General features: G+C 54.1%; 2 protein-coding genes across 4 annotated transcripts in view; one reads left to right on the top strand and one right to left on the bottom strand.

The window, feature by feature from the left end:
* SOX13 (SRY-box transcription factor 13) overlaps positions 1 to 2,109 on the top strand; it is a 45,265-nt gene extending 43,156 nt beyond the window's left edge. For 2 of the 3 annotated variants that reach the window (XM_024574972.4, XM_024574969.4), the window contains exon 14: positions 353 to 2,109. In XM_024574972.4, coding sequence (XP_024430740.2) covers positions 353 to 614 — 262 coding nt within the window. In that variant the 3' untranslated portion in view covers positions 615 to 2,109. The remainder of the gene's footprint in view (positions 1 to 352) is intronic. The other variant, XM_045182328.3, reaches the window with a different exon arrangement.
* Positions 2,110 to 6,319: 4,210 nt separating this feature from the next.
* On the bottom strand, positions 6,320 to 25,495 carry ETNK2 (ethanolamine kinase 2). The gene is made up of 8 exons (XM_024571419.4): positions 24,945 to 25,495; positions 23,116 to 23,375; positions 20,050 to 20,172; positions 15,540 to 15,682; positions 14,859 to 14,942; positions 11,193 to 11,338; positions 9,442 to 9,515; positions 6,320 to 7,333 (listed from the first exon to the last, which is right to left on the bottom strand). Exons 1-8 carry the CDS (start codon positions 25,200 to 25,202, stop codon positions 7,261 to 7,263), a joined length of 1,161 nt encoding a protein of 386 aa, XP_024427187.1. The 5' UTR covers positions 25,203 to 25,495; the 3' UTR covers positions 6,320 to 7,260.
* Between the last annotated feature and the right edge of the window lie 1,975 nt (positions 25,496 to 27,470).

The following is a 27,470-nucleotide window of genomic DNA, read 5'->3' as shown; positions in this document are numbered from 1 at the left end:
ATGTGCCCGTGGATTCCTTTTCTGACAGACTCAGTAAAAATTCAGGGGTCCCCCCAAAAACCAAGGTGTTCATTATACAGAAGATTCCTGACTTGACAAAAGCATTTAAATATACAATTTGCAAAAGTGGGATTCACTCACAGTCCTGCAGGAATGTCTTTGAAGACATGTGTGCAGGGCTGTAGCTGACAAGGAACGTGGCTGTCAGAAAGCAGCCCAGGGGTGCAGAGTGTGTGTCTCGGAGCCAAAGGGGGGTGAGGTGAGAGAGCTTGGCCTAAGGAGGCCTGGGCAGGAATTGGGTGGGGGTGGAAGTGAAGTTGCTTCTGTAACCCGCCTCTTGTCTACCCCGAAGCCCGCAGGCGGGCCAGGTGCAGATGAGCTCCCCAGATGCCCTGTACCCTCGGGTGGCACAGACCATGGTGGAGCACTATGTGCCCCGAAGCCTGGACCCCAACATGCCTGTCATCGTGAATACCTGCAGCCTCAGGGAGGAGGCCGAGTCCACGGAGGACAGGCACTCGGTGGCTGACGGTGAGATGTACCGGTACAGCGAGGACGAGGACTCAGAGGGCGAGGAGAAGAGCGATGGGGAGCTGGTGGTGCTCACGGACTGATCCCCTGGAGAAGACCTGGCCCCGAGCCGAGGGGCACAGCCAGCCCACTGGGACTGTTGGTACTTGGACTCTGGTGTGCCAGGAGATGGCACAGCTGTGTACTTGTAGATAGAGGCCCCCTCCCCACCACACCTGCAGGCACACCTGAAGAGCTGTTGGCGTAAGTGGGCAGGGCCTGCATGGCGCGGTGACAGCTGAGTTGGCTGAGCTCCTCGGTCCTTGGGGCTCATAGCGGGGGGATACTGTATGACCCTCCCCTACTGCAGGTCTACCCTCCCCGGGTGTATGGCAGCTCCACACCTGTCTCCCTGGAGCACACACTTTGTTTCCACCCTTGTTCTGGCTGGACCAGCCACCACGGGACCAGCACCCCCACGCCCCCTCTACATCCACACATTGCTCCTGCATCACCAGGATCACTTTGCACTTTGTGCAAAAAGGTCTGGCTGTCCCTTTGTTTTTATCTTCCGTTAAGCCTGTTGTGCCTCTGGCTGCCGTGTGTGTGTGCACGCACGTACGTGTGTTTTCTCCTCTTCATTGGTTGCGTATTTATTGAGTGCCCACTATGTGCCAGGCACTGCCGCAGAGTTCCTGTGGGTGTGTCTCTTGATCCCACTCCTGCTTCTCTGGGGGCTGCTTTCTGTGTTCTCTGTCCCCATATTGCTACCTCTTTGTCAGTCTGGGTGTCTCAGGTTCTGTGTGTCCTTATCTCTTTGCAGGGCCCTGTTTGTGTCTCTCCCTTCCCTGGCGTCTGACTCTGCCTGCTGGCCACTCTGGGTCTCTGAAGGCCCCAGGGCCACCCTGACCTCCCCTGCCCACCTCTTCACCCCCTCCCTGACTCTTGCTGGTGGGTTCCCACAGAGCCATTTTTAGCTCTGAGCAGCATGGGAATGTGCTCAGCCTCCACAGAGCTCTGCCTGGTGCCCTAGATCCCGGTCCCAATCTGGGTGCCAGGAGTGGGAGCATTGGCAGTGTCCCCTTCCTGTTGGTGCCAGAAGCCCTGGAGAGCAGGCTCCCATGGCAGCTGGTCTCCATTCCCCCCTTAGAGCAGGGAGTGGGGGGTGTGGTGGGGGCTCACCGAAAATGGAGAGAAGGCCCATTCTCCATCCCCTCCCACCCACCTCTCACACAGCTGTGCCCTCACCTGCCTGCCCCTTCTGCTACACTGGGGGACATGCCTCTGTTCCTGACCGATTTCCCAAGTTTTTCTTCCTTAGGAAAATGAAACCCCATTGGCATGACTCCAAAGATTCAGGTGGGTCAGAGTGGGAAGGGAACCCAAGTCCCACAGGGACGGATGTGGAGTCTGTGCCTACGTTCCATCTTCTCCCCAAAGCCCAACTTCTCTCCAGGCTGTTTCTTTTTTATGACTGTAAACATAGATAGTGCTTTATTTTGTTAATAATGATGAGTAACTTAACCAGCACATTTCTCCTGTTTACTCTTGGGAAGTTTTTTGTTTTCTGTTGGTATAATAAAGACCGACCATTTCAGAGTTTGGCCCTTGTGTGGGCGGGTGGGGGCAGGCTCAAGTCAAGGAGTCCTACAGGTGCCACCAGCCCAGACATCACTGCCCCCTGCTGGCAGCCTGAGGGAGCTTCAGGCCTGTGACCCAGAAGGAACACCTGAAGCAAGGAAGGCTCAGACCCAACTCCCAAACTCCTCTCCCCACCCCTGGCCCCAGAGCGCACACTGTGAATGACTGAGATACTGCTCTTGCCTCAAGGAGGCGAGCCAGAGCCAGCCCTCAACACCAGCTGTCCGCACAGGCCCTGAGAAAGAAGGCAGTGCTGAAAGTGCCATCGTGAGTCCGGAGGTTTGGGTTCTTCCCAGATCTAGCCGCGTGGCCTTGTGCATGCATGTTGGGAGTGGGGGTGTCCGAACTCCCCTCGGACCTCGCTGTCTTCCTCCCAAAACAAGGTTAAGCCTTATCCATGGTTCTTACCTTCTTTTGGAGGAGTCCTTTGAGAATCTAATGAAAACCATGGACCCTCCCTCACCCCAGAAAAGTGCTCACATGGACACCCTAAACTCGTGTGTAAGCTCCTGGGGTGCTGATTAAATGAACAGGGTCTCTGGTGTGTTTCAGGGCTGTATCTGTGACCTTGTGCTTTTTTTTTTAATCGAGGATATGTTTATTGATGAGAGAGAGAGAAACAGCAATGTGAGAGAAAAGCATCAATCAGTTGCCTCCTACACACACCCCAACTGGGAATCGAACCCACGGCCTTTTGGTGCACAGGATGACGCTCCAACCAACTGAGCCACCTGGCCAGGGCTGTGACCTTGTGCTTTGAGTGAGGATTTCAAAGAACTATATTGCAGTAGGGGAAATAACAGTCTATTAGACCTGAAATGGCTAGGTAAGAGATTTAAACTCAAGATACATACTAATGGGTCAATAAAAAGACTTAACTCCCGTGGTTAAAAAATTTATCCTGTTATTTATCCTGTTGGCGGGATACCAGGGCGGCAAAGCGGAATGGCAGTTCTCGGGAAGGTCTGGGCTGGAGTAACAGAGGCATGTGTTCACAAAAAGGGAGGTGATCAGCCAGTCAGCACACCCCACAGTCCTGGCCCCTGAACAGAAAAGGCCATTGTGACACTGAAGGGACCCAAAGACAGGCACCCTGCACAGAAGAGGACTGGAGGGGACATGTATTAGAGGCATGGTTGAAAGGGTCGGGACGGTTAGCCCAGAAAAGAGGAGACTAAGGTAGGGCATAAAGGGTAAGACTGCTTTCTTCAAAGGTGGGCAAATACGGTCTGCAGGTTATGAGGTAGAACTGGCTTCTTGATGCTACTCGAGGGTCATTTTTTGGCCTGACAAAAACAACTTTAGACAAAAATGTTCAAAGTGGTAGTGAACTTTCCAACACAAGAAGTATTCCAGCAGAGACCAGATGGGGGCAGAGGGCATTACTGGAAAAGAGGTTACTAAGTTGGAGAGGTGAGAGAAGGTAGGTGCAGTTGATTCCAGGGCCATGAAGACTCCCCAACAATTTAAGAGGAGTCCCAGACGTTAGAACTAGGGGTCATCCTGGCTGCTAACCCGTTGCAGGTTTTCCCCAGCCCAGCCTCCCAGCGCTTTCGGCCTTCTCTCCTCGGCCCTCCCTACCCCATGTCTCCACAGTGGAGCCCAGCTTCCTTGGCCCCTTGAGAGGATGCAGGCGGTCCTCGGGAAAAGCAGCGTGGCTGCCTGCAGCGCCTGCCCTCTGATGGTCACATGGAGTTGCTTACTCCCTGTCCGTCTACCCCCACCCCTTGTCTCCACTATCAGCCCTGTATTCCAAACCAGATGTGGAGCCTGGTCAGAACTCTCCCAGGTAGGCTCACTCTCATCCCCTGTCATTCCCGAGTTTCTCTCACTTCCCTGTTCCCAGGTCCTCTGTGGCCTCAGGAGCCTGAGGCCAGCACTGCCCACTTTCCACTCCAGGAAGTTTACTAGACGGACCTGGTTCTGAGCCCGTCTGCCTAGGGCCAGGTGTACTGTGTGGGTTCTTGACTTCATGTAGGAAAGATTTCACACCAGTCCCAGTGAGCAGCGAAGCTAGGGAAAGTGAAACAAGGAAGGGCTCAGCAAAGCAGCAGCAGCAGGAGAGCCTAGGCTGGGCTGCCTTAGCTCACTGGGAAGTCAGAGAAAAGGGGGCCTTGGGGACAGGTTCAGGGGACCAGCCTGCCCAGGCTGGCCAAGCACCAGCCGCACATCGCCTTAGAGTTTAGGGGACAGATGCCTGTGAAGAAAGAAGTGGAAGAAAAAGGGAAAGGAATGATTTGGGTTGCTTCCCAGGAACCCTTGCTGGGTCCTCTGTCTTCAGGTTTTTCTCTCCTGCAGGCGGGAATCTTGGGGGACATCTCAGGGGAGGGTTTCAGCAGAATATTCATCTGCATTCTCCAGATGCGCCTTTTTAGGGCCATGGTCTCCACTGATTGGTGAATGCCGGGCTAGGGTCTTTAGTCATTGCAGCTGGTTCTGGATTTGACCACCTGGTTTTGCTGTTTCTGGGCCTGGAGCTGAATACAACTGAGGCCTACATGTTATTTCCAGGGAAGAAAGGCCAAGAAAGGAAAGGTTACCCTGGGGGTCAGGTCCTCATTTTTCCCAGTTTTGCCCCCTGCAAGGTCTTCTGCCTTGGTGACCATCTGCACCTGGCGGTAAACTGCTTGGCCATGGGGTACAGCTGTCTGTTTCAGTTTCCCTATTCCATTCGCCAAGGAATTTTCCTAGCTTCTCACTATCCTGTCTCAACTCTAGGTGCTGAGACAGAGCCATGCACCCTGCATGCTTTTAGGATGGGAAAAACCTTTTATGGGGACCTGTGGTTGGTGCCCTGGAGCCCCACCCCGTTCCAGGAGAGGCAGGAGTAGGGGTGGGGGTGGGGAGCGTTGCAAGACCAGGAACAGTGCCCTGGTAATTACCAGGAAGGCTGGGTCAGGAACTCTTTCTCTGCCCTCTGTGGCTCTTCTGCGGATGCCGAAGGTCAGAGCCCAGCAGAGGGGACTCCCTGCCCAGGCAGTGCTTTGCCGGCAGCGCTTCATCAGGTCTGAAAAGAGGCCTGGGTGCTGGAGTCTGAGAGTGATGGTGGGACTCCAAGGCTTTGTGGGGGAGGGTCCTGCCCTGGGTTGCCCTCTTCCCCTGGAGAAATGAGAGAGGATGCTTTTTCAAAGGTGACAGCAGGATGGTGCCTGCAGGTTAACTCCCTCATGCAGGTGGTGGCCAGGGGCCTTCGGGTCCAGGACAACACCTGGGGGCCTGTGCCTGTACTGTTCACCACTGCGACACTATGACATCAAGGCCCCAGGAGACCGGAGATGAGCTGCCTTCAGTGGTTTTGCTGCCCTCAGCTCCAGAGGTGGATCGGAGAGGAACAAGGAAGGGGGGCACTGCCATTCAGTCCACAGGGAGGCTGCACCAGGACCACCTGACCCCACAGAGAACCCTCGGTGGGCTGACCTGCCCAGCCTGGGCACCATCCCTGTGCCAGACACACCTTTCCCCATGTTCTCCATGGGTGCCCCCAGGTTCAGTCCTGCCCACTAGGGCCCAGCCACACATGGTCACCATGACCTTGGAGGCAGCTACAGGTGCCAGCTCAGTTCCAGCAGTTGCCATGGCAGCTAAGGTATCTTTGCAGAATCCACAGGACGGGCAGCTGCTACTGCCCCTAAGGGTATTGGGTACCTTCTGGGGACCCTGGGGCACTGCTGCCCAGTCATGGTAGGGCAGCCCTAGCAACCTGGGCTGTGGAGCAGGGTACCCCAGCTCTCCTTGAAGCACCTGCCCTCCCCTTCCTCTGGCCTTCTGAGAAAGTGACAGACCAGTTCCAGGCAAAGTAGCACCCCCTCAACCCCCAAACACTAGGAGCCAGAGAGGACCAAGGAAGAAGTCTCAGTACTTCCCTTCAGTGTCTCACTGGCTCATCATCCGGGTAAGGCCAAGTTCTTGGAGTCCACAGCTCAGTTCCCTCCAAGCAGCATGCTCCCAGTTTTGCCACCTGACTCATGCAAGACAGTTAAAGGCAGAAACCACCAGTCCTGCCCAGGTCTACCCTTTACCAGGAGCCAGGGCACAGTCAGCCAGGTGCATTGAGGGCGTGGTGGAAACTGCACAGCCCAGAGGGGCTGGAACCCCTCCGCCCCCACCACAGGTCGGCTGGTCACACCCTCCAGGTCAGAGCCTCATCAGCTGCACTGAGACAGAGTGGTCCCGAAATGGTCCTTTTAATGCAGAAAATCAAGATAATTTACAAATGAATCACTTCATAGGCCCAAGCTGAGGGGCCCCAGGGGCTGTGAGGGCAGAAAGGAGGTGGAGGCCATTGAGAGTTAGGGACGATGACCTCAGTCAGCACCTTCACGACAGATCCTGCCCAGGCTCTCGCATGCCAGGCGAGCCCTGGTCCCTGGTCCCTGGAATCCTGCTAGTCTAGCTCAAGTGGGTGGACATGGGGAGACAGATCCTTGGAAGTGAGGGCCTGGAAGGCCAAGGGAAGAACAAGGCTGCTGACTGCTGTCCCCTCCGCCGGAGCCAGAGCATGAAGCAGCAGTCCCTGGACTGAGGTTTGGGAAGGGGCTATCTGATTGATCAGTCTTTTTTCCTTGGAAAAAAGGACTTCAGATGAGGCAGCTGCTAGGGAGCTGTCAAGCCCCCACCCCAAAGTATTTACATCCGTCAGAGTTGGCATGGTGCTGGTTTGGGCTCAACACCTCCCCTATGGGGCCTGTGGGGAGATGGGCTGGAGGCTCAGGGCACTGGAGGTAGAAAGGAGGCCTCCCCCACCTTTCCCCCTCCCCAAGCCAGGAAGGTCAAAGACACCTCCAGGCAGCACAGATCCCAGACTGGCCTGGGGCCGGGAACCCTGGGCTTCCGAGGGGAGGGGTGGTTGTGGTCCAAGCTCTAGCTGGCTGCAGGCACTTTCCCCCAAGTCAGGCCAGGCAAAGGGGCCCCCAGAGCGAGGTCTGTCAGTCCTTCCAAATGAGACAATATGGTCACAGCAGCGCCCACTGGGGGCTGGTGGAGTCTTCTCCCAGGATACCCACCTGTCCCCTTTCCCATCTTGTCCAAGGGTACGAACCCCAGAGCAGAACCAAGCCCCAGAGAATCAGCTTTCCAGGCAGATGGCAAGGGGAGGGAGGGGGCAGCTGGTCACTTTGGCATCTCCAAGGCAGACACTTGAGGCTTCACCGTGAAGTACTGGTTGAATCGGATCACTGCGTACCTGCCAGGAGACAGGAAAGAGAGCTAGGGGCGAGAGGAAAGCCGTGCTGGGGGACTCCCACCAGGAGCAAAGCTTCTCACCAGCTCAGCCCTTCTAGGTCTGTGTAAGGCAACACCAGCCCAGGCTGAGGTTTTTTTTTTTTAATTCAACTATAATTTTTTTCTCCTTAGAGCTAACTAGACCAACCCTAGACCAACCCTTCCCCAAACAAGGTCATTTTTGTATTTTCACAGTTCAGTATTGTTGAGTGCATCCACACTGTGGGCAACAGATACCTACGTCTCTTTCATTTGGCAAAACTGAACTCTAGACCCCTTAAACGGCAGCTCCCCATTCTGCCTTCCATGCCCCCACCATTCTACTTTGTTTCCATGAATTTGATTGTTTCCTCACATGAGTGGAATTGCAGTTTTGCCTTTTTGTAGCTGGCTTATTTCACTTGACATAATGTCCTGAGGGTTCATCCACACCAGCATATGACATGATTTCCTTCCTTTTTAAGAATGAATGATAACTCTATTGCATAAATTTACCATTCACCCCTCCATGGACGCTTGAGTTACTTCCACCTCCAGCTATTGTGAGTCATGCTGCCGTGAACACGAGTGTTAGGTATTTCTCCGAGACCCTGATTTCGATTCTTTTAGATATATACCCAGCAGTGATATTGCTGGGTCATACAGTAATTCTATTTTTCTTTTTTTTGAGGAAGCACCGTATTGTTTCACCAACAACAATGCACAAGGGTTCAAGTTTCCACATCCTTGCCAACACTTGTTACTTTCTGCTTATTTGATAGCAGGCATCCTAATGGGTGTGAGGTGATAACTCAGTGTGCTTTTGACCTGCATTTCTCTAATGGCTGAGAACATGTTGAAGCCAGGTGATCATTCCTTTTTGGCTGAGTGTGGACGGGGAGGAGAGAGGTGAGGAGCCTGGACCAGAATGAAGAACAAAATAATTCCTGGTCTTTAGAGACATACAACGGGGGAACCCTTCAAACACTGGAATTATCTTCTGGAGGGCGGGCCCCTTGTAAGACAGGCTTCCCCCACTGGGGGAGTGCTACCGGAAGCCATCTGTATCGGTGCACCAGCGGGCGTTGTTGTGAGGACTACATTTGGCTGCAGTGAATTTTTTTTGAAGATTCTCACGGCGTGTGCCCATTTCACTATGGGTGATTACGAGTACAGCTGCCCACGCCACGCTGCGTGTTCAGCAGGTTTTGACCAGAAATGGCATGACTCCCATGCTCCACCTTCCCATTCACCTGATCTCGCCTCCAGCGACTTGTTTGTTTGTTTCCCCGGATGAAAAAAGCCCTCAAGGGGAAACGTTTTGCTGATGTGGAAGAGGTGAAACAAACACGGCAGCAGCACTAAAAGCCATCAAAATCGAGGAGTTCAAACACCGTTCTGAGCAGCAGAAAGAAAGTCTCGATAGGTGTGTTGCATCATATGGATGCAACACATCTGCGGTGCAGGACTTTGAAGGTGACTGAAGTTTAAACATGTAAGAATAAATACACAACTTTTTATAAATAAATTTGTCTTTTGGGTCCCCCCTTGCAATGTACCTCACACGATGGGCTCCCCCTTTCCCGCCAAGGAGTCAGTACTCAAGTACAGTGTCAGTACAGCCCCTACTGAGTCACTGGGGGACCCCTGGGGGAGGAGTTGGGTCTGACACTCCTCTCAGTAAGCACTAAGTCACCGAGTGACCTCAGCAAGTCACTCCCACTCTCTGGGACGCTGACTTCTCAGCTCTAAAATGCGGGCCAGGTTTGTGGTCTTCCAGACTGATTTGTGACAATTCCGTTCCCCACCGAGCCCTGTGGATAAAGGCTCCGGAGTCGCAGGAGAAGACAGGGGAAGCACAATCTGCCACCAGGCAGGCAGGGCAGGCGTGAGAACGTCAGGCTCCTTCAGAGCGCTGCTCGGGGTTTCTGAGCCTCCCCTGCAGTGGTGACCCCACTGGCCACGGGCAAGGGATGAGTGAGCAGAGGAAGGGACTCTGGACATTCTATTTGGGCTGTCCTTTTCCCTCACACCCTCAGCTGTTCCTTTTCTCCCCCACCCACTCTGCTCCCAGTTGTCCCGTGTGCGTACCTGAGGAAATCAAAGTTGATGGTGGAGAACTGGCTCTGGATGAGGGCCCAGAGTGCCCAGAAAAAGTGAGATGCCTGGAAACAGAGCAAAGAGGGTCAACACGGTGATCCTCCCAAGCCTGTCATGGACCCCATGTAGCTAGAGGGGTGCAGTCACACTGGAAAACACAGAACTAGGTCTCCCCAGCACAGGTTGGGGGAATTCAGGAGTTCAAGTCACTGGCTAGCATTTGGGGATACCACTCCCTCTAGAAAAAAGCAAGCAGAGGTGGTTTTTTCCCACCACCAGGAGGGGGTCAGCAGGCTGGCGCTCTAGGACTTTCGGCTTGTGCCCCAGGCCACGAAGAACTTTACCTCTAGCTTCTCTTATACCGGGGCATCTCCTCAAGTCTTCCAGGCCAACATACCCAGGGGGAGATGAACCTCCAAGCCAGAGCCCAGGCCCACTGGCCAGAGGCACCCAGGTCACCCCAGGTTCCAGAAGCCAGACAACCAGGCTTCTTGCTGCCCCCAAACAAATAGCAGTGACTCCAATACTTCCCCTGGCTGGTGTTCCCCATCCCATTCTAAGTCCTTCTTACTCTGGGGTGGACTCTACAGTACCTCCCCGCACTTTCTGCCTTTTTAGGACATAAAGGAGGCATAGATCAATGAGCAAGTATGAATGATTACTAAAAAATTTAGCAAGAGAAAGGCATTGGGTGGAACAGTTCAGAGGAAGAACCTGAAGGAGAATCAGCTTTGTGCTAATGAGGAGAATAGAACAGGTAATCCAAAATCCCAGGTCTATGATGGTGTGTGAAATTCAGGGCAGCTGACCGACTTCTTGCTTATGCATGGCTGACATTAATAAGACTGGGCAGCAATCCCTGGGCACACACCAGTGCAGACCTGGCACGAACCATGTACCCTGGATAAGTGGCACTCAAACTAAAGAGCTGACAGGACAGCCCTGGCTGGCGTGGCCCAGGGGGTTGAGTGCTGACCCGTGACCTGAAAGGTCACTAGTTTGGCTCCCAGTCAGGGCACATGCCTGGGTTTTCAGCCAGGTCCCCAGTTGTGGGGTGTGAGAGAGGCAACTGATGGATGTATCTCTCGCACATCGATGTTTCTCTCCCTCGCTTTCTCCCTCCTCCTCTCTCTAAAAATAAATAAATAAAATCTTGAAAAAAAAAAAAGAACTGACAGCACAGCAACTGGAGCAGGAAGAGCCTGGTGGGAAAGGCTTACAAGGAGTCTGAGTCAGCAGAGGAAGCTAAGGAGGAGGATTAAGCTGACATTCTCTATCTCCTCCAAAGGCTTAAAAACAAGAAAAGGAAAAAAGAGTGAGAGAGAAAAAAAGAAGGGATGTGGTTAACTGTAGCACGAAAGGCTAAGGTTAGACATTAGAAAGAACTACTTGTCCGAATGACAGAACTGCTAAAACAGGCAGCTGAGATCTTTCCTGGAAGGAAAAAGTTTGATTTCCTCAAACTTTTCTAGGTTCTCCCTTTCCTAGACCTGCTGGGGTAGGGGAAGCAGGAAACAGGGCACCGTAGTATTAGGGAGATGCCCAACATAGTTCTTCTCAGATCTCATCTCTGGACTAGGGTTCAGGAGCACATGGCAGGGTTTCCCAGGAACTCGCACCTGACCCTGGGCTCTGCTTCCTCCTCCACCACAAGGCTGTGGGAGGGCAGGAGCTGGGGGTGGGGCCACATCCCACCTCCTGGCTCCTCCTTCCCCTGCCCCCTACCAGTCACAAGCACTCACCAGGGCAAACTTGTTGACTTGCACATAGAGCCTCTCCACCTCCCTAGAGGTCACGGCCATCCCCTTTTGTGCCTGCAGGTAGTAGCGCAGCCACTGCAGCTGGGTCTCCCGAGCTGGGTACCGGCAGTAATCGACTTCATTCACACCTGATGGGGAGGCAGCAGCACAGAAGTTGCTGAGAGATGGCCCACCCGGGGGCCGCCTCCAGCTCAGGTATCCCCTGCTTCACTGAAAATGTCTACCTGCTCTGCCCTGTGGGCTGTGCCTAGGAATGCAGCTTGTCCTGATCGCCAATAATGTATAAAGGGTCGAGCCCCACCCCAACTGAGGACACCAAGAAAGGCAGACTGGTTGAGAGGCAGGGACAGTCCTGGGAGTGATGGGGTCCCCATAAGCACCTCTGTCTCCCCTGTGCCCTATACAAAACTATGTCACATAGGAGGCATTCGGGCACAGCATTGAATCAGGGCCTGGTTGTCGTAGGTCCAACACTAACCTTGGACAAGCCCTTTCCTCTCACTGGCCCAGATCTCTTCACTGACAACATGAGGAAGCTGTGTGTCTCTCAAACACTGCTTCTTGGGCCAGTGCGTGGCTGGCTACTTAAAAATCACTGGGAGAGCTTAGTAACAACATATATTCCAAGGCTTCTGCCCCTAACACAATTTTCCGGATGACTGGGAAATATAAACAGGTTTGGAAACCCTGGTCTGGACAGCCTGGACCCCTTCTTTGAGTCCTCAAGCGGCCAGCCCAACACACACCAGCCCCGTCCTGGGCACAGTGGCAGAGGCAGCAGCTTTAGAGCTGGTACAGAAAGCAGCAGTTTATTTAAGAAAGAACTAGAACTGGGCCACCCTCCCCAGGCTCTTCCTCTCTCCTTTTCTTTCTGTCCCTCTCAAACTTTCCTTATATTTCTCGAGAAACACACTTAGTCTCCTAGGGCCCCAAGAGTATGGCTAGAAGAATCTCCTTGTACAGATGTATAAACTAAGGCCCAGAGAGAAATTTGCTCAAGGTCACAGCCAGTTAGGGGTGGGTTCAGGGTTGGAACTCATCTCCCAGCTCCCAGTAGCAGGTCTCCATGCTCCAAGAACCCTGGAGGTCCCTCTCCCTAGCTCCCAATCTCCTCCCTTGTCCCCCTTCCATGCTCAGTTCTCCCTCATTCTCAACTTAAGAGCAGGATGCCATCTATCCCTCTGAAGAAATTCCAGCTGGACTTCACTCTGTATGGTGGGTGAGGAGGACTTAAAATACTTAAGAATTATCCCTTCTGGAAAGGTCAGTGGGGTTGGCTGCTGAGCATGCACAGGCCCAGTGCCCTGCTGGTGCCAGCTTCATCTCTGTGCCACCCACACAGTTCAGCTGCTCTGTCCAGTGGAGGCCCCATGGTCCCTCACGGTCCTAAATGCAGCTGGTGGCCACCCCGTGGGAGTCATACCCTCACGTATACACCGGTGGGGGTTGACCTTGGCCTGCACCACTGGGGAAACACCACGGCCAGCACACCCAGTGGACAGCTACAGACCGTGTCGGAGCCCCATCACCCTGCCCTGCACGGCTGATCCTCCACAGAGGGTAGAGGTTGGTGGTCAGTGGTCACAGCCAGTCCTTGCCCCTGACTGGCCTGGGTAAATCCCTCCCATTGATCTGCCAACAGCAACCAAGGCTCAACTAAAAGAGGAGGGAGAACTCAGCCCACATGAAGGGCACACCTCAAGTACCCAGCTTGGGTGATAGGGGTGGCTGTGCCACTGGACCCTACAGGACACCTACTACATTAGGCCACTCTACCAAGACATGGAGTTAAAGTAGCTGTACTGAATACATAGAAACAAACGCAGGGAGGCTGCCAAAATGAGGAAACAAAGAAACATGGCCCAAACAAAAAAAAACAGATCAAAACTCCTGAAAAAGAGCTAAACAAAATGGAGATAAGTAATCTATCAGATGCAGAGTTTAAAACAGTGGTTATAAGGATGCTCAAGGAACTTAGAGAGGGCCTCAGCGGCATGGAAAAGGTCCAGGCAGAAATGAAGGATACGCTATTTGAAATAAAGAACAATTTAAATTTACAGGGAAACAATGGTAGAGTGGATAAAGCCGAGAATCAAATCAATGATATGAAACATAAGGAAGCAAAAATCAACCAATTAGAACAAGAAGAAGAAAAAAGAATCCCCCCAAAATAAGGATAGTGTAAGCAGCCTCTGGGACAACTTCAAGAGGCCCAACATTCATTCGCATCACAGGGGTGCCAGGAGAAGAGAAAGAGCAAGAAAATGGAAATCTATTTGAAAAAATAATGAAAGAAAACTTCCCTAATTTGGTGAAGGAAATAGACATGCAAGTCCAGGAACCACAGAGTCCCAAACAAGATGGATGCAAAAGACCCACTCCAAGACACATCAGCATTAAAATTCCAAAGGTTAAAGATAAAGAGAAAATCCTAAAAGCAGCAAGAGAAAAGTAGTTAGTTAGCTACAGAGGAGTTCCCATAAGACTGTCAACTGATGTCTTAAAAGAAATTTTGCAGGCTAGAAAGAATTGGCAAGAAATATTCAAAGTCATGAAAAGGAGGGACTTACGGCCAAGATTGCTCTACCCAGCAAGAGTATCATTTATAATTGAAGAGCAGATAAAGAGCTTCCCAGACAAGAAAAAACTGAAGTAGTTAATCACCACCAAACCATTATTATATGAAATGTTAAAGGGACTTAAGAAAAGATCAAAACTATGAACAATAAAATGGCAAAAAATATAAATCTATCAATAATTTAATCTAAAAAACAAACTAAGCAAACAAGAACAGAGACAGAATCGTGGGTATGGAGAGCATTTTGATAGTTGCCGGGTGGGGGGGATGGGTGAAGTGAGGGGATTAAGAAGTACAAATAGGTAGTTACAGAATAGCCATGGGGATGTAAAGTACAGCATAGGAAATGGAGTAGCCAAAGAACTATACACATGACTCACTGACGTGAACAATGGTGTGGGGATTGCCGGAGGGAGTAGGGAGTGTTGGGTGGGGGGGACCAAAGGCAGGAAAATCAGGATAACTGTAATAGCACGATCAATAAAATATATTTAAAAAATTTAAAAAATATAAAGTTGTGGAGTCAAGTTGCAGAGGGCATACTTGTAACTAGTTCCACCTAGATTATTTTCATGATGCCACTAGGCAAGTAGTTACTTACAGCTTGTTCTGCTCCTTACCTGCATGCCGGGCCCTTATTTACAATTGAGCAGGCTGTACTGGGCATAAAGAAGTATGGACAAGGGGGTAAGTGGAGGCTGAGGTTGTCCTGTGCTGGCCCAGCTGGTGTGCACTGCATGTACCCAGAGGAAGGGGTCTTTTTCTAACTCACATGCCAAACTAAGTATCCTCAGGGATCCTATAGTGGGCACGTTCTCCTAACTTGTACCAAACTGCCACATTGGCCAGCAGGAGTGTGCTCTGTGTAGGTGGGTCCTGCCTCCCCAAGGAGACCTGAAGCTCTCTCAAGGCAGACTGTCTTCCCCCCTTGAGCTGGGACACTGCAGAGGACAGGGTCTGTCTAGCCTCCATCCCCCAGGTACAGAACCCCCTCTCACTCTCTCCTTGATCTGACCATCCATCATAAGGTGGGTATCTCAAGCACAGGCCAAATGCTAATGCCCTCTCACCTGCAAACTCATTGAAATGGTTGCCAATGTCAAAAGCCTGGTAGTTGTAGCCGGCATATTCATAGTCGATGAACCGGACGTGACCTATGAGGTAGAGAAGCAGCAAAGGGGATTGGTCCCAGCAGACCTGGACAAGCCTGGTCAAACTTCCACAGGCCTCTGCAATTTACTCACTGCCTCTGGTTGGCTCCTGCAGCCCCCCGGCCTTACCCAACCTCCTCAGCAGCAATCTTCTAAGCTTCTTCCATCTGTCTGTCCCTTTGTCCATCTGCCCAGCTCCGGCTGTCCCTCTCATACACTATATCCTTGAGCTCTCCCCATCTAAAGATGCTTGCCCCCAGCATGGCTGAGGACCAGGAATAAAGCAAAAGGTTCTCTGGGTGAAGCTCTCACCTGGGCCACAGGTTTCCCTCTAGGAAGGCTTGGAGCAGCAGAGAAGGACTCGGAAGCCCAAAACATTGTCAGGGGGAGTAGCTGGGATGCCCTAATGTTGAAAACCTCCACAAACCATGACTCTGAGTTCTTTCTTGACACAGATTTTTCTAAGTAGGAATGTTTCCTTTTCCATTTCTCTCCTACAGATTAACTTAAGACCTAAGCCAAAAGGTCTCCTTTTGCTTATCCAAGTACCAGCCTCAGGAACAGAACCCTGCTGGGCAGCCAGGGCCAAAGAAGCCATACCTTTGGTGCTGTCATAGATGATGTTCTTGCAGAGCAGGTCGTTGTGACAAAACACCACAGGGGAGTCCAACTGGGACAGGTGCTCCTTCAGCCAGGCCAGCTCACATTCCAACACCTCTATCTTAGGGACATCTGCAGAAAGGCTGGACAGTGCCAAGAAAGGTGGCCAGTGGAGGGAGGGCTGATAGTAGGAAAGTACTTGGCCTCAAAAGCCCTGAGCTCTGGCCTCCTCACTACCTCTTACTGCAGAGAGACCTTGCACAAATGGCCAACTTTTTGTCATCTGCAAAATGGCACTAAGGTCTCCCATCCATCCGGTGTCCTGTGTTTACTCTAAGAAGATGATTAAAACAATGGCTTAAAAGCATTTTGCAAAGCACCAAAATCCCTGACTCAACAGTGTCCCCGTTACTTTGTGAAAGGGACACAGGAAGGTAAGGAAGGAGGCACAGAAGAGGATGGGAAGGTGCAGATGAGCAGGGCGGCCAGGGGAGGGGCTGGCGCTCTCTTGAGGAGGCAGAGGGTACCCCTGGTGTGTCTCCCTCATGCTCTCGCAGCTGGTGTCGCAGAGGGATCACAGAGTTTGACTTCGTATCTCACAGACAGACCACTCAGGCCCACATACAAAAGCAAAGAAGTTGTTTCTTGGGATCACTCCTACAGGGCCAAGGGGACATTAGGGCCGTTCAGTGGAAAAACACTTGCTATGTAGCTCCCTAGTATCTTGTCCCTTCCACCTTGAACTAGGAGTGTGTGTTTCCTTGTCCCAGACCCCTGCCAGACTGGCTGTGGGCAACTTGAGGGCAGGAACAAAGAAGTGTGGAGGCCACTCGGCGCCGCCCCATCCCACAGCACGCACAGGCACTGCTGCTGAAAGAAACCCGCGCTGACGGATGAATGAAAGGCTCCATCAGAGGCCACAGGGAAGCTGAGGAGGACACACTGTGCGCAGAGGCTCTGAACTGCGGTCCCCAGGAGGCACCGGTCTGTGCACACTGGAAAGCCAGGCGTCAGCAGAGCCCTTAACACCCAGAACCATCGATGGGAGGAGGGGACAGGCCTGGGGTTTTATCTCCGCCCATGTGTCTCCTGTTTGCTCTCTTGTCCAGGGCAGCGAGAGTGTGTGCAGGGGGACAAGAATGAGACGGGCCCTCCCGACGCTCCCACGGGATGGCCCCGCTGCCCTCTCCCCAGCCCAGAAACCAGAACATGCAGATGAGTGTTCAGTGATTAAGGCATCTCCATGTCCCCGCCACTGGAAAAGAATGAGTGGGAGGCTTCCTCAGGCTTCAGAAGGTCAAAGCCAAGAGATCTTAGGTCTCTAGTCCAACCCTATGGGGAAACTGAGGCTCAAGCAGGGCAGAGTCTTCCTTGTAGCCTCCAGATGTCTCTTGCACAGCTGGACTCTCTATTTCTTAAGGAAAGTGGTCCGCAGCCCATCCAAGGGTCTGAAATTAAGCCAGTCCTCCTAACCACAAGGGCCCGGGTCCCCACCCCCCCCTCCACCCCCACCCTCCCAGCCCAAGGCTTTGCACAGGCCGCTCTGAGTCCAGGCATCTGTTAGGGGCTGATCTGAGGGAGGCCTCCCACCTCCTGCTCCCACGCCATCCTCACTGGAGTTTATCTGTATCGACAGGACTGCATAAAATGTCTTTTCTTCTTGGCTCTCCTTAAGAAGCTACCTTTCCTTTCAAAATTCTTTTTTTCTTGGAGTGAGACCATCCAAAGATAAGAATTAGGAGGCTTCATTTGGTTCGCCCAGGTCTCAGCCTGAAAAAACCCCCACGTGGCTTTGACATCCAGGACGCCTGCTGCCTGGGCCCTGACCTCTGCCTGACCCCCACACTACCCACCCCAAGGTCACGCAGACAGTTACTGTAGGAACAGTCCTGAGCTTCCCCATCCCTCCCCCAGCACCTGGAACGTCGCCAGCGGGGCTCCCCTCAGGCCTGATACCACCACACTCTCCCAAGGTTGTGGGGTGGGCGGAACGGTCATCTCAGAAGCTTTCACACGGCAGGCAGAGCCGCTCCTCTGTCCCTCCGAGGCAGCAGGAGCAGGGTGAGGGGGACTGAGGAAGGGACTGCTACCTGACAAGTGGCCACTCAGCTCTCAGGGTCAGAGTGGAGAAAGGTGGACTTTTCTAAGAGTTCAGGCTTACGTGGCCTGGCCCTGTCTGAGTCTCCTCGAGGGCCCCGAAGCCTTCATCATCCCTGCATCCTCCTGGCCACCCTGGATGCCACCATACTTACTCAAACGCCTCGACTACCACATCCATTCCCACAAGGTCTCCGAGTCAGCCCCCAAGAAGCTGCCTAGGGCAGTATCCCCCCAAAATGGTTCCTTGATGCTCTCCCTCAGAATCACCAGAGGAGTCTGTGAAACGCAGGCTCCTGGGGTCCAGTGCAAGACCTCCCACCACTCTCCAGGGTCACACGGGGAGCCTGCACTTAGCAAGCACCCAGGGGGATCTCATGCTCAAATCTGGGGAACCCTAGTGCTGGATGTTGCCCATTCAATTTCAACACTCCTCCAGCTGGTCTCCCTACCCCTGACCCCCACTTCTCCTCACTCCCACCACAGAGCCGGTCAGGTTACTGCACTGCCCTGAGTCCACGGCTCAGACACCTTCACAATTACTTTCCACTGCTGTGAAACTGAATCTTCGTTCCTTAACCTGACATCGAAGGCCCCTCACAATCAAGCTCCAGCTCATACAACCTCCGCAGCTCTATCTCCCTGGACCCCTCCCTAGACCTCCTGAAGATCTGGCTCCAGCCAACTCCTGTACGTCATCCCCAGCAGGCTGAGCTCTTGCCGCCTCCCTTCCCATCTCCATCAGGAAGACGCTCCCTGGTTCTCCGACCCCTGGGGCACACTCTACACACCTGCCACCTTCTACGGCTCTGCATGGGCAGGTCCTCTTTACCCACACAGTTTCTAAGCAACTTGTGGGCAGGGCCAATGTCACCTCTGTGTTCTTTACTGTTTTAAATCCCAATCAATTAGTGTTTGTGAAATGGAAGATGGACGAAATCAAGGCTACTAGGCAAGTTATCAGGCAGGGTTACTATGGAACTCAGGTGCTTCATCTGGTCCCAGTGATTGCTCCCCACAGCCTGCTCTGGGGTAGGGGAGGCAGCCATCATCCCCTAAAGAGGCTCAAAAAAGTCAAGCAATTTGATTTGTCCAAAGTCAAAGGCATGCCAAGAACAAAGGGAATTGGTCAGTTCTTCTGCAGAGACCACTCCCCTCCCAACAAGCCGCCCCCCCCCCCCCCCAAGGTGACACAGTGACTGCAGAATCAAAGGAAGCTGTAGTGGCAGGGGTTACGCCTGAGCATCATGCCTGGACTCTAGTCCTTCAGCTGCCACTGATAGCAATAACCTTGGGCAAGTCCCATCCCTATGATGGGTCTCAGTTTCTTAATCTGTCAAATGGAAGTGGTGGGCTGGGGGATGGGAGGGTCCTGTTGGTTCAGGTACCAGAGGACTCTGCTCTCTGTACTGTTCTGGTCCTAAGGCACAAGGCAGTTCTTGTCCCAGAGATAACACTTGACATAGAAGGTCTACACATGGGCCACGCTGGTCCAATAGCCCCAAAGCAGCACTTGGTAATCCTTAAGTGGGAGGGCACGGACAGAGCCATCGTGTGTGGGAGAGTGGGAACGAGGCACACGATCGGGAGGGAGTTCCTTACTATCCTGTCATCTCTGAGGAGGTGAGGAGATATCCTGCCCCAAACCTGTGTAACCCACTCCCAGGAACATGGCAACACAGGTGTTCAAGCCTTCACGGAGGGGGCAAGGTGACACCACTCTTTCTCCCTTGCCCCCACTGCTGTCTCAACACTCAAGGGTATGCTGGTGGTGAGTCAGGTTTCTGGAGGCTAGAAGGACTCTCGGGTGGCTAGCCAGAGTGTGTAGGGGAGGTTCTGGGAAGCCTGTCTTATCTGGGGGAAGGTGATGTCAGGATGGATAAAAAGAGCAGAGAAGAAACAGCAAGCTGTCAGCCTGAACAAGGTGGAAAGCAGGGTCCCGAGAGGCATGGGGGGATGATGAGCTGACTTCTTCTGAATGACTGTGACTCAGCCTCAGCCCATTCTCAAAGGGCAGTGCCCTCCCTTTTCATGGCTCCAAAGGCAGCTCAGGTAGACAGGGCCCTGGGCTGGGAACAGAAGCCCTGCCTCTGACTAGCCCCCGACACTGGGCAAAGCTTAGTCTATGAGCTTCAGTATCCTCTAAGTAAAATGGGGAGATGCTGTCCCTGACCCTAGGCCCTGCCATAACCTGAAGACTCAAGGAGAAATACACACAGGAGTCTAAAACTATAGGTCTAAGTTCCTCAGATTTTCTCAACCGGCCCAACTCTTCTTGGAGACAGAGGCTCCGTCACCAGGACTGAAATCCCTAAACCTTGTGTACGGTGGGGTGGAGCAAAAGAATAGGGAGGAGGATCACATTAAGGTGGTAGAGACAGTGGCAGACTTGAACCCTCCCAGATCTTTGTACCTGGGGTCAATCTCGTTCTTCACAAGGGTGAAATAACTGTGCATCTTGTGCCAGAGGGTGGGCTTGGGCAGGCTGCCGTTGGTGTGGATGGTGTGAATCTTTGCCATTTCCAAGGCGATTAGCCTACAGCACAAAACAGGAAGAGTAGAATATCACTGTGGGTGGGGCAGGCCCTGCCTGCTCAGCCCCTCCTGACCAGAAAGCGGCCCCACACTGTCCATGAGGGGCTGGCCAGGGGGCAGAGTGCGGAATTATCATTACAAATCTGTTAAGAGCTCTCCACCTCAGCAGAAAGCATGAAGACGAGATATGGCCTTCAGCCTAGCAGCTCCCTTTCCAGAGTCAGAGCTGGGGCTGTTTCAGGTAGCAGAAGGGCAAAACAGTGGGCTGCTGGCCACAGGCCAATGACCCTGCCCAGTGCCAAGGTCATGTACCCACAGCAATCCCTGAGGACAGACGGGTCACCAGAGGATGGGGGCGGCACCTCTCCTCCCACCTTGGACTCTGAACCATGCCCTCAGGGGGAGGTGAATGCAGGACACCAAGGGTTGGGGGATGGCAATGCCAGGCAGGAAGAAATGCCCGCCTCTTATCAGCCTGGCCAAGGTGGGGAGGGAAGCAGGCAGGCCCAGGGCAGCCCCTTCCTCTGTGGCAGGGAGTTGATGATGCTGGCGGCTGGGTGCCAAGGACGCAAAACAAACCAGTGTTCTATTTTCAAGTTCTCCTGTGGACATTATCCAAGGTCCCAGGAGAGCGGGAGGGGTGGTGGGGAGAGGAGAAAGCAGCTCAGGGGAAGACTGCTGGGAGGGGGGTGGGGGTGGATGGAGGACTGACTGGTCAGAGAGGGAGGGCCTTGGTAAGGACCCCACCTCTGAGGCCCTGGGTCCCAGCTGGGCTCCCTGAGGCCTCTATCAGCTCTCCCTCTGGAGCCCCACTGGCTGCCAAGCCTCCAACATTCAAGCTTCCTTCACCTCTGCTTGTTCGAATAATAATCACCAAGAAAGACAACAAAGGCATTGGCTGTTTGAAACCTTGTTGCCAAGCTGTTCCAGGGACACCCCCTCCCCTTGCCAGGTACTGGGAAGAGGCAGGCTATCACCCAACAGGATAACAGGGCACTCCAGGGGCTCCTCCCCCAGACCTGTGTAGGGGGCAGAGGGTGTGGCAGCAACTGAGTGGCTGGGAGATGAAGTCTGTGCTTTCAAAGGCCAGAGGCCCTGGAGTAGGAGGGAGCCCACCAGGGTTTGGACGAGGTGGGAAACCGACCTGAGACCCAGGCCTTCCCTTCCCAAAGGAAGATTCTGAATAGAGCACGGACAGAGTGTTTCCTTGAATATCAATAGGGTCGTTGTCTGGAATAGCAATGAAAGTCAACCTCAACACTCAGCATTTTTATGCTGCAAAGCCTCAACAGTGAAGGTGGGGAGGTGGGGTTCAGGGCAACATGGGGAAGTAGCTCCCAAAGTCCACCCCCACCTTTCCTCAGGGAATCACCTTTACCCCACAAAGATAATAGTCCCCCCCTTGGAAAAGCATCAAGGAAGGGCTACCTCCTACACTTTGCCCAATTTCTGGCTTTCCCCCAAATGTTAAGTTTTTATTATTGCACCTAAATCCATCTTCAATCTTCCTGACAATGGCAATTGTTTTCATGAGAGGATGAGTGACAGGATCAGATTCACAGGGGTGGTAGAGACTGGGAGTATGAGGATATGCCAATATTTGAGCTTATTTGCACAAGAGCTGGGAGGAGTTGGTAGGGAAAGCCGGGACAGGGCTCCTCAGGCCCTGGCTCCTCTGACCTCACTCCTCCAGGCTGGGTGCATGTAGAGCTGCTCAACTGGAGCCTGAGAAGCCCCTTACATGGGTTTGCATATCCCCCACCCCAAGACACAAAGACAGAGCTACAATATATAACTCAATGGAATGTTTGGGGGCCTCACCAGCCCTAGAAGCAGTGGTCAGGAGCACTGGGGGGTGAGGCTCTCAGATTCCCTCCTCCTAAGTCCCCGGAGTGCCTGACAGGGGCTCCCTGCAAATAGGGCGAGGTGCACTAACTTGGGGTTGACTGCAGCAGGTGAGGGAACAAAGAAGACTGTTGGTCTGCTCTCTGGGTGGGTTTTGTTGTGGTCCCTTGGAATTTAGGTGGCTCCTTCCCTGTGGTTGGAGCAGGACGGCACCCAAAGTTTGGGGCAGACCCCTGTGCCATTGTCCCCAGTCAGCAGTAAATTTCAGCCCTGGGGACTCATTCTAGTCTGAGGACCCTGAACGTGGCCATGGCATTGGAAGGATAAAGGTGGATCCTGTTCGACCTCCCTGCCCAGCACGTTCAGAAGAGAGTGAACTGTGGGTTCTTCTTTGGTCCTCCTCCCTCCAGGCCCCACAGCCATAGTATCCAAAAGGCTTGAAGGTCCCACACATTAATCTAGGCAATTAACAGGAGTGGCTCCCTGGGGACCATGGGTTCTGTGAGCCTATGGCAGCCTCAGCAGCTCCCCAGACCTGGACTCCCACCTTATCAGGGAACCTGGGAGTTGTTCACACTGGGGGGGGGGGGGAGGGATGCCATCTCTTTGGGCTGCTAAAGCCGTGCTTGACCCTATAGGGCCATTCTCCTAGCATGTCTGGGCTCTTGGCAGGAGGGGAGGAGCAGGAAACCCTGACTGCTCTGAGGACTAGGCTCATATTTCATTTCCAAGGCTCAGAGACGTTTCCACGTCACACTAGGGTAAGCAGAAGGCTGAGGCATGGCCCAGGAAAGGGACCCCTGCTGCATTTAGGGAGCCAGACCCTTCAGTCCCATGTTAACCGAGGTTCTCCCGTGCCTCCCTCAAGAATTCTTGCTTTTAGCAGATCCCCGCTGGAAACCTGCACAAAGCCATAGTCGCTCTTCACATAGCAACGCACATAAACACACACACATTTTTCATGCGATTTCAAGGAGTTCACAGATCTATCGAGTCATTCATGGACTCCACTCTACACCATGGAAGGTGGCCAAGGATTTCAAAGCCCAAGGCCTGAGAAATTGTAGAGATGAACAGTACCCCTGGGCACCTTTCTCACCTGAAGAGCCGGGGCTCGCGGATGTGCTCAGGCCCCAGGGCCACGCCCGGCATGTACTCATAGCACAGCCCGTTCTGGAAGGTACAGTAGAGTTTGGGGGCACAGCCGTGTGCTCGCAGCAGCTGGAAGTTTCTGACCTCGTTCTCCCGGTCCACCAGCAACTCCGTCCGCTCTCCATACACCCGAACCAGCACACAGTCCCGCATGTCCTCCTCCACATAGCAGGCCACCAGCTTGTTGGTGATGCCATCAGTGAAGCGCTAGCATGGGGAGAGGGCAACGCAAGGGTACGTGGGGCAGGACCTCTGCTCTTGCCCCATGGCTGCCCAGCTTCAGCACAGGTCTTGGAGCACGACCACACGGAATCTCATCCTTTACCCTCTCACTTACTTAAGAGCTCAACACCGTCCCCAATACTCGGGATAGACTAGAGAATTCAAAAACAGTGGCAGCTGGGGCTCAGTGGAGGCTCGCTTCTCCTGAGCGTGCCTCCAGTGGCTGGGGTTTGGTGCTGGAGGAATCTGCACGCCACTTGGTGGTTAGAGGCCGTCTTCCTCTCCCTCCTCCTCCACCCTGGCTCTGTAAGCAACCTCCATGGACCAGAATGTGGCAGAGGAGGACCAGGATCACCCAGGATGAGTACATCCCCACCAACTGCCTCTCACCACCTGTAGGCAGAGGGTTCTTTGCTGTCCCTCCTTCCCATGTAGGGTATTGAGGGTGACACCCACCCCAGGTCTGTGGTGGTCAGAGCTCATTAGGGCCTCTAAGTTCCATACCAGAAAACAGGCCCCCGCTGGGAGATGAGGGTTCCCTAGGGGTGACAAAGAGGAATAAACCATGGAATTTATAGGGCACAGCGTGTCAGAGCTGAAAAGGGCCTTGGAGGACACCTGAACTCTAGGAGGGCGGGGAAATTCTAGGTGGGGAAACTGAAGCCCTGAGAGGAAGGAACTGGCATACAGCATGTTAGGCCAGTATTGGAATTAACCTCAGGCCTCCTTGATGCCTTAATACTTTTATTCCAAAATATGCCTTTTATTTTGAAAATGCTACCCACCCATCCCTCTCCCCACACTTGGTGCTGAACCTCCCAGAAGGTTCATCATCAGCATGGAGCCCCTACCACTCCAGTGCAAGCTGCAGGTACTCCTGCCTCGGGCTGTTCCTCCTCAAGCAGCTTTCAAAAGGGATGGGAGGGTGGGCAAGTGAAGACTCTTTACTGAGGATGCACATCAGCTGGGGAGACAGCCTGAGGCTCCTCAGTGGGAGGCTCTGCCCAATTGTGTGTGCCTGCTAATGTGCCCATGTAGGGGTGGGGAGGCGCCCTGTGGGGGCGGGGAGGGGGTGCTGAGCCAGAGCTGGGGCGATGGGGAGGATTCCCACACAGTGCAGGGGCTGGCCCGAATTCCGGGGCCGCTCAGAGCCTGGAGGCTTTGCCACCACCACAGGGTGCAGAAAGGGCAAAACCGTCTGTGTGATTGGCCGGGGGCGGGGGGCGCCGGGGGCTCTTCCTGAAAAGTTCCTGCGGTCCCAGGTTTAGAGCCTGCTGGGTACGCGCCCATGGGCAGCCGGTGGGCAGCCAGGGTCAGCGGCGCGACGCGACAGGGGGTGGGGCCCGCACGCGGACGGCGGGCAGGTGGACCTCGGGGGTGCCCGCCCGTGAGCCCGAGTGGAGAGGTGTGTGTGGGGGGGGGTGCGGGAGGTGAATGGAAAAGGAAACACACATACAAACGCCCATCTCAACCTTCCAGCGCAGAAGCCGCGCCCCCTGGGACCCACGCCCGTAAGGATGCGGGGTTCGACGTCCCTCATTCCCGCTTGGGTACCTTGGTCCGAACTTGCTCGGGTTTCCAATGCGGTCGCAGCTCCTGAATGAGGCGCAGGGCTCCGGGCAGAATATCGTCCTGGTGCACAGAGATTGCAAAGTACGGGACGGCGGCGGCCCGCAGGGGGCCGGGCGACTCCCGGCAGCGCGCGCCTGCCGCCGCTCTCTCCTCCATGCCCCATGAGCACTGCGGGCCGGGCGCGGGCCTCCTCAGGTAACAGGGCGAGCGCGGCACCGGAGCCGAAGGGGGCGCAGCCATTCCCAGCGGCCGCCCCCTCGGAGCCGCCGCGCGTACGCTAGCCCCGGTGGGGGGGGCCCCGGCTCGGGGCGGGGGGCGGCGTGGTGGGGGAGGGGCCGGGGTCAGGCCATGACTCTGGAGCCTCTGCCCACCGCGCTCGCCGTCTTGCAGCCTGCAGCCCCAAGCCGACCCTGGAATGCCGGGGCTGGCCGCGATTGTGACATCACGGGCGCGGGCCGCGGGGCTCGGGCCGTGGGAACGCCCCCTTTCCGCCCCCGCACGGCCCAGGCGGGCGGGAAGCACTGCTGCCGCCGCTACCTGGGGCTCCGGACGGGTTGACGCCCCCGAGAGGGCCGCGGCGCGGGGGCGGGGCCGGGGCTGTGACGCAAGGGTGGGGGCGGGGTGGGGCCGGGGCCGTGACTAGGGGGCGGGGCGCGTGGGAGGCCCAGGTCCCGGATAGCCCCCTTGTGAGGGCACCACCTTCCTCTGCCCCTCATACCTGGCTTCCTCCCTCCTACCTGGGCTACAGCCTCTCTCCCTGGGGCAGGGCCGGGGAAGGGCTCTTCCTGCGCCCCCGCTCCATTCTGTAGGGAAATCCGGCTGCGACCAAGAAGAGGTCAGCTTGGGTATCCCACATGTGCCCACCTCTCTGCGTCCAGTCCCTGAGCTCTTGGAAAAGGCTCTGAGGCCCCTACAGCATCTCAATAGCGGTTCCTTGTACGGAAGCCCCTGGGCAAATATCTCCCTACACACACACACACACACACACACACCACACACACACTCACGCGCACGAGGGAGAAGGAACATTGGGTGATGCATGTTAGAGGTGGGTGTGCTAATGAGTATCTCACTAGTTACCAGCCTGGGAGAGCCTTCACTGCCCCACCCAGAAAAGTCCTTACTATTTCACCAAGTTGTCCCTTTGTCCTGTTGAGGAATCCCTCAATCACAAGACCCAATCATTATTGTGTCCAGAATCCATCTCTGAGCTCGGCCCAGAGGAATTTCTGTGGTGATGGAAATGTTACATATCGTGTTGTCCAGTCCAGTGGCCACTAGCCACATGTGTGTATCCAGCACTTGAAATATGACTAGTGTGACGATTGAATTTTAATGTAAATAGCCTTGTGTGGTTACCATATTGGACAGTGTAGGAGATGGTGGGGGAGAGCTGCATACTTAAGGTCAGGGAGCCCCAGGATGTGGAGTTAGAAAGGACACTGACTCCCACCCTTCTTTTTGCAGTAAGGAAGTAAATCAGGCAAGCAAATAAACTTAAAGAATCCTGCTCTTGGCTCTGTAGAACAATGCTGCCCATGCAGGAATGCTGCCGTAGAGAAACCCTGGGATTCCACTCAATCTCCAGAGGCTGCCATTCTACAGGTGTGAGGTTTGCTGAGTGCTGATTGGGCTACTCAGTGCCTCACCCTTTTTGGTCAAAAGATGGGTGAGCAGCTACCACGAAGAGGGACAGCATCAGTGGATTCAGGTGGGGGCTGCCTCTCATTAGCAGAGGTAGCTAACCCTGCAGAAAGCCCAAGGGGTAGGAGTGGGAGAAGACTTCAGCCTGTCTCAAGTGCATGAGATGGAGTGAGCAGTGTGTCTGTGTGCCTGGGACCATGGCCCCATGCCAGGGTGTTGGGGGCTCTCCAGGTGGAGGTCATGTGGGAAGGTGGAAAGTCCCTAGGGCACAGGAGGCAAACACAAGGCCCCAGAGCCGACTCCGGCCCTCTACCTTTTTTTTTCCGGCCTGGCACCATGTTTGTACCCAGCAGCAGTGCCGAGCCCCTTGCCCCTAGTTAAGGAGTGGTTACACTTATACAGTCCTAAAATTACATCCGGCCCTTTGAAGGCAACGGCAAGGCTGATGAAAATGAGTTTGACACCCCTGCCCTAGGGCCTGAGTCTGATGGGCTTGGTTTCGGTCTTGATTTTTCACACTCCACTGAGCAATCTCAGCAAAATGCCTTCCATTTTCTGAGCCTCAGTTTCCCCACATGTAAAAAGGGAGTATCAGTCAGATCTCTGGTGTTCCACATTTTTAGGTGATGGTGCCTTGGACTGCACTGTAAATGGCTCTGCTGGGGTGTTGGGGGTGTCTGCCTTATAGGAGAGGCAAGGCTGGCAAGCTGCAGCACTTGCCACTTCAGGCTAGCAAAGCAGCGCAGAGCCTGAGCTTGGGGTGGGCTTCCATGAGCTGGGAGCGAGCATCTTTTTGACCCACAGCCTAATGTCACAGCATTAGCCTTGGTCCTTCAGGGTCTGGAGGGGCTGGCTGTCTGCAAA

The sequence above is a fragment of the Desmodus rotundus genome, chromosome 12 (assembly GCF_022682495.2).
Source record: "Desmodus rotundus isolate HL8 chromosome 12, HLdesRot8A.1, whole genome shotgun sequence".
Classification (NCBI taxonomy): Eukaryota; Metazoa; Chordata; class Mammalia; order Chiroptera; family Phyllostomidae; genus Desmodus; species Desmodus rotundus.
The sequence above is the reverse complement of the archived record's forward strand: the minus strand, read 5'-3'. Positions and strand labels throughout refer to the sequence as shown.

What these genes read in the sequence shown, in the direction of transcription:
- ETNK2 (XM_024571419.4), bottom strand. Translation starts at nt 25,202, where the DNA reads ATGGCTGCGCCCCCTTCGGCTCCGGTGCCGCGCTCGCCCTGTTACCTG. An exon ending in CCGAGCAAGTTCGGACCAAG is followed by an intron (nt 23,376 to 24,944) that starts GTACCCAAGCGG and finishes TCCCCATGCTAG; the next exon opens with CGCTTCACTGATGGCATCAC. An exon ending in ATCAACTTTGATTTCCTCAG is followed by an intron (nt 7,334 to 9,441) that starts GTACGCACACGG and finishes GTCTCCTGGCAG; the next exon opens with GTACGCAGTGATCCGATTCA.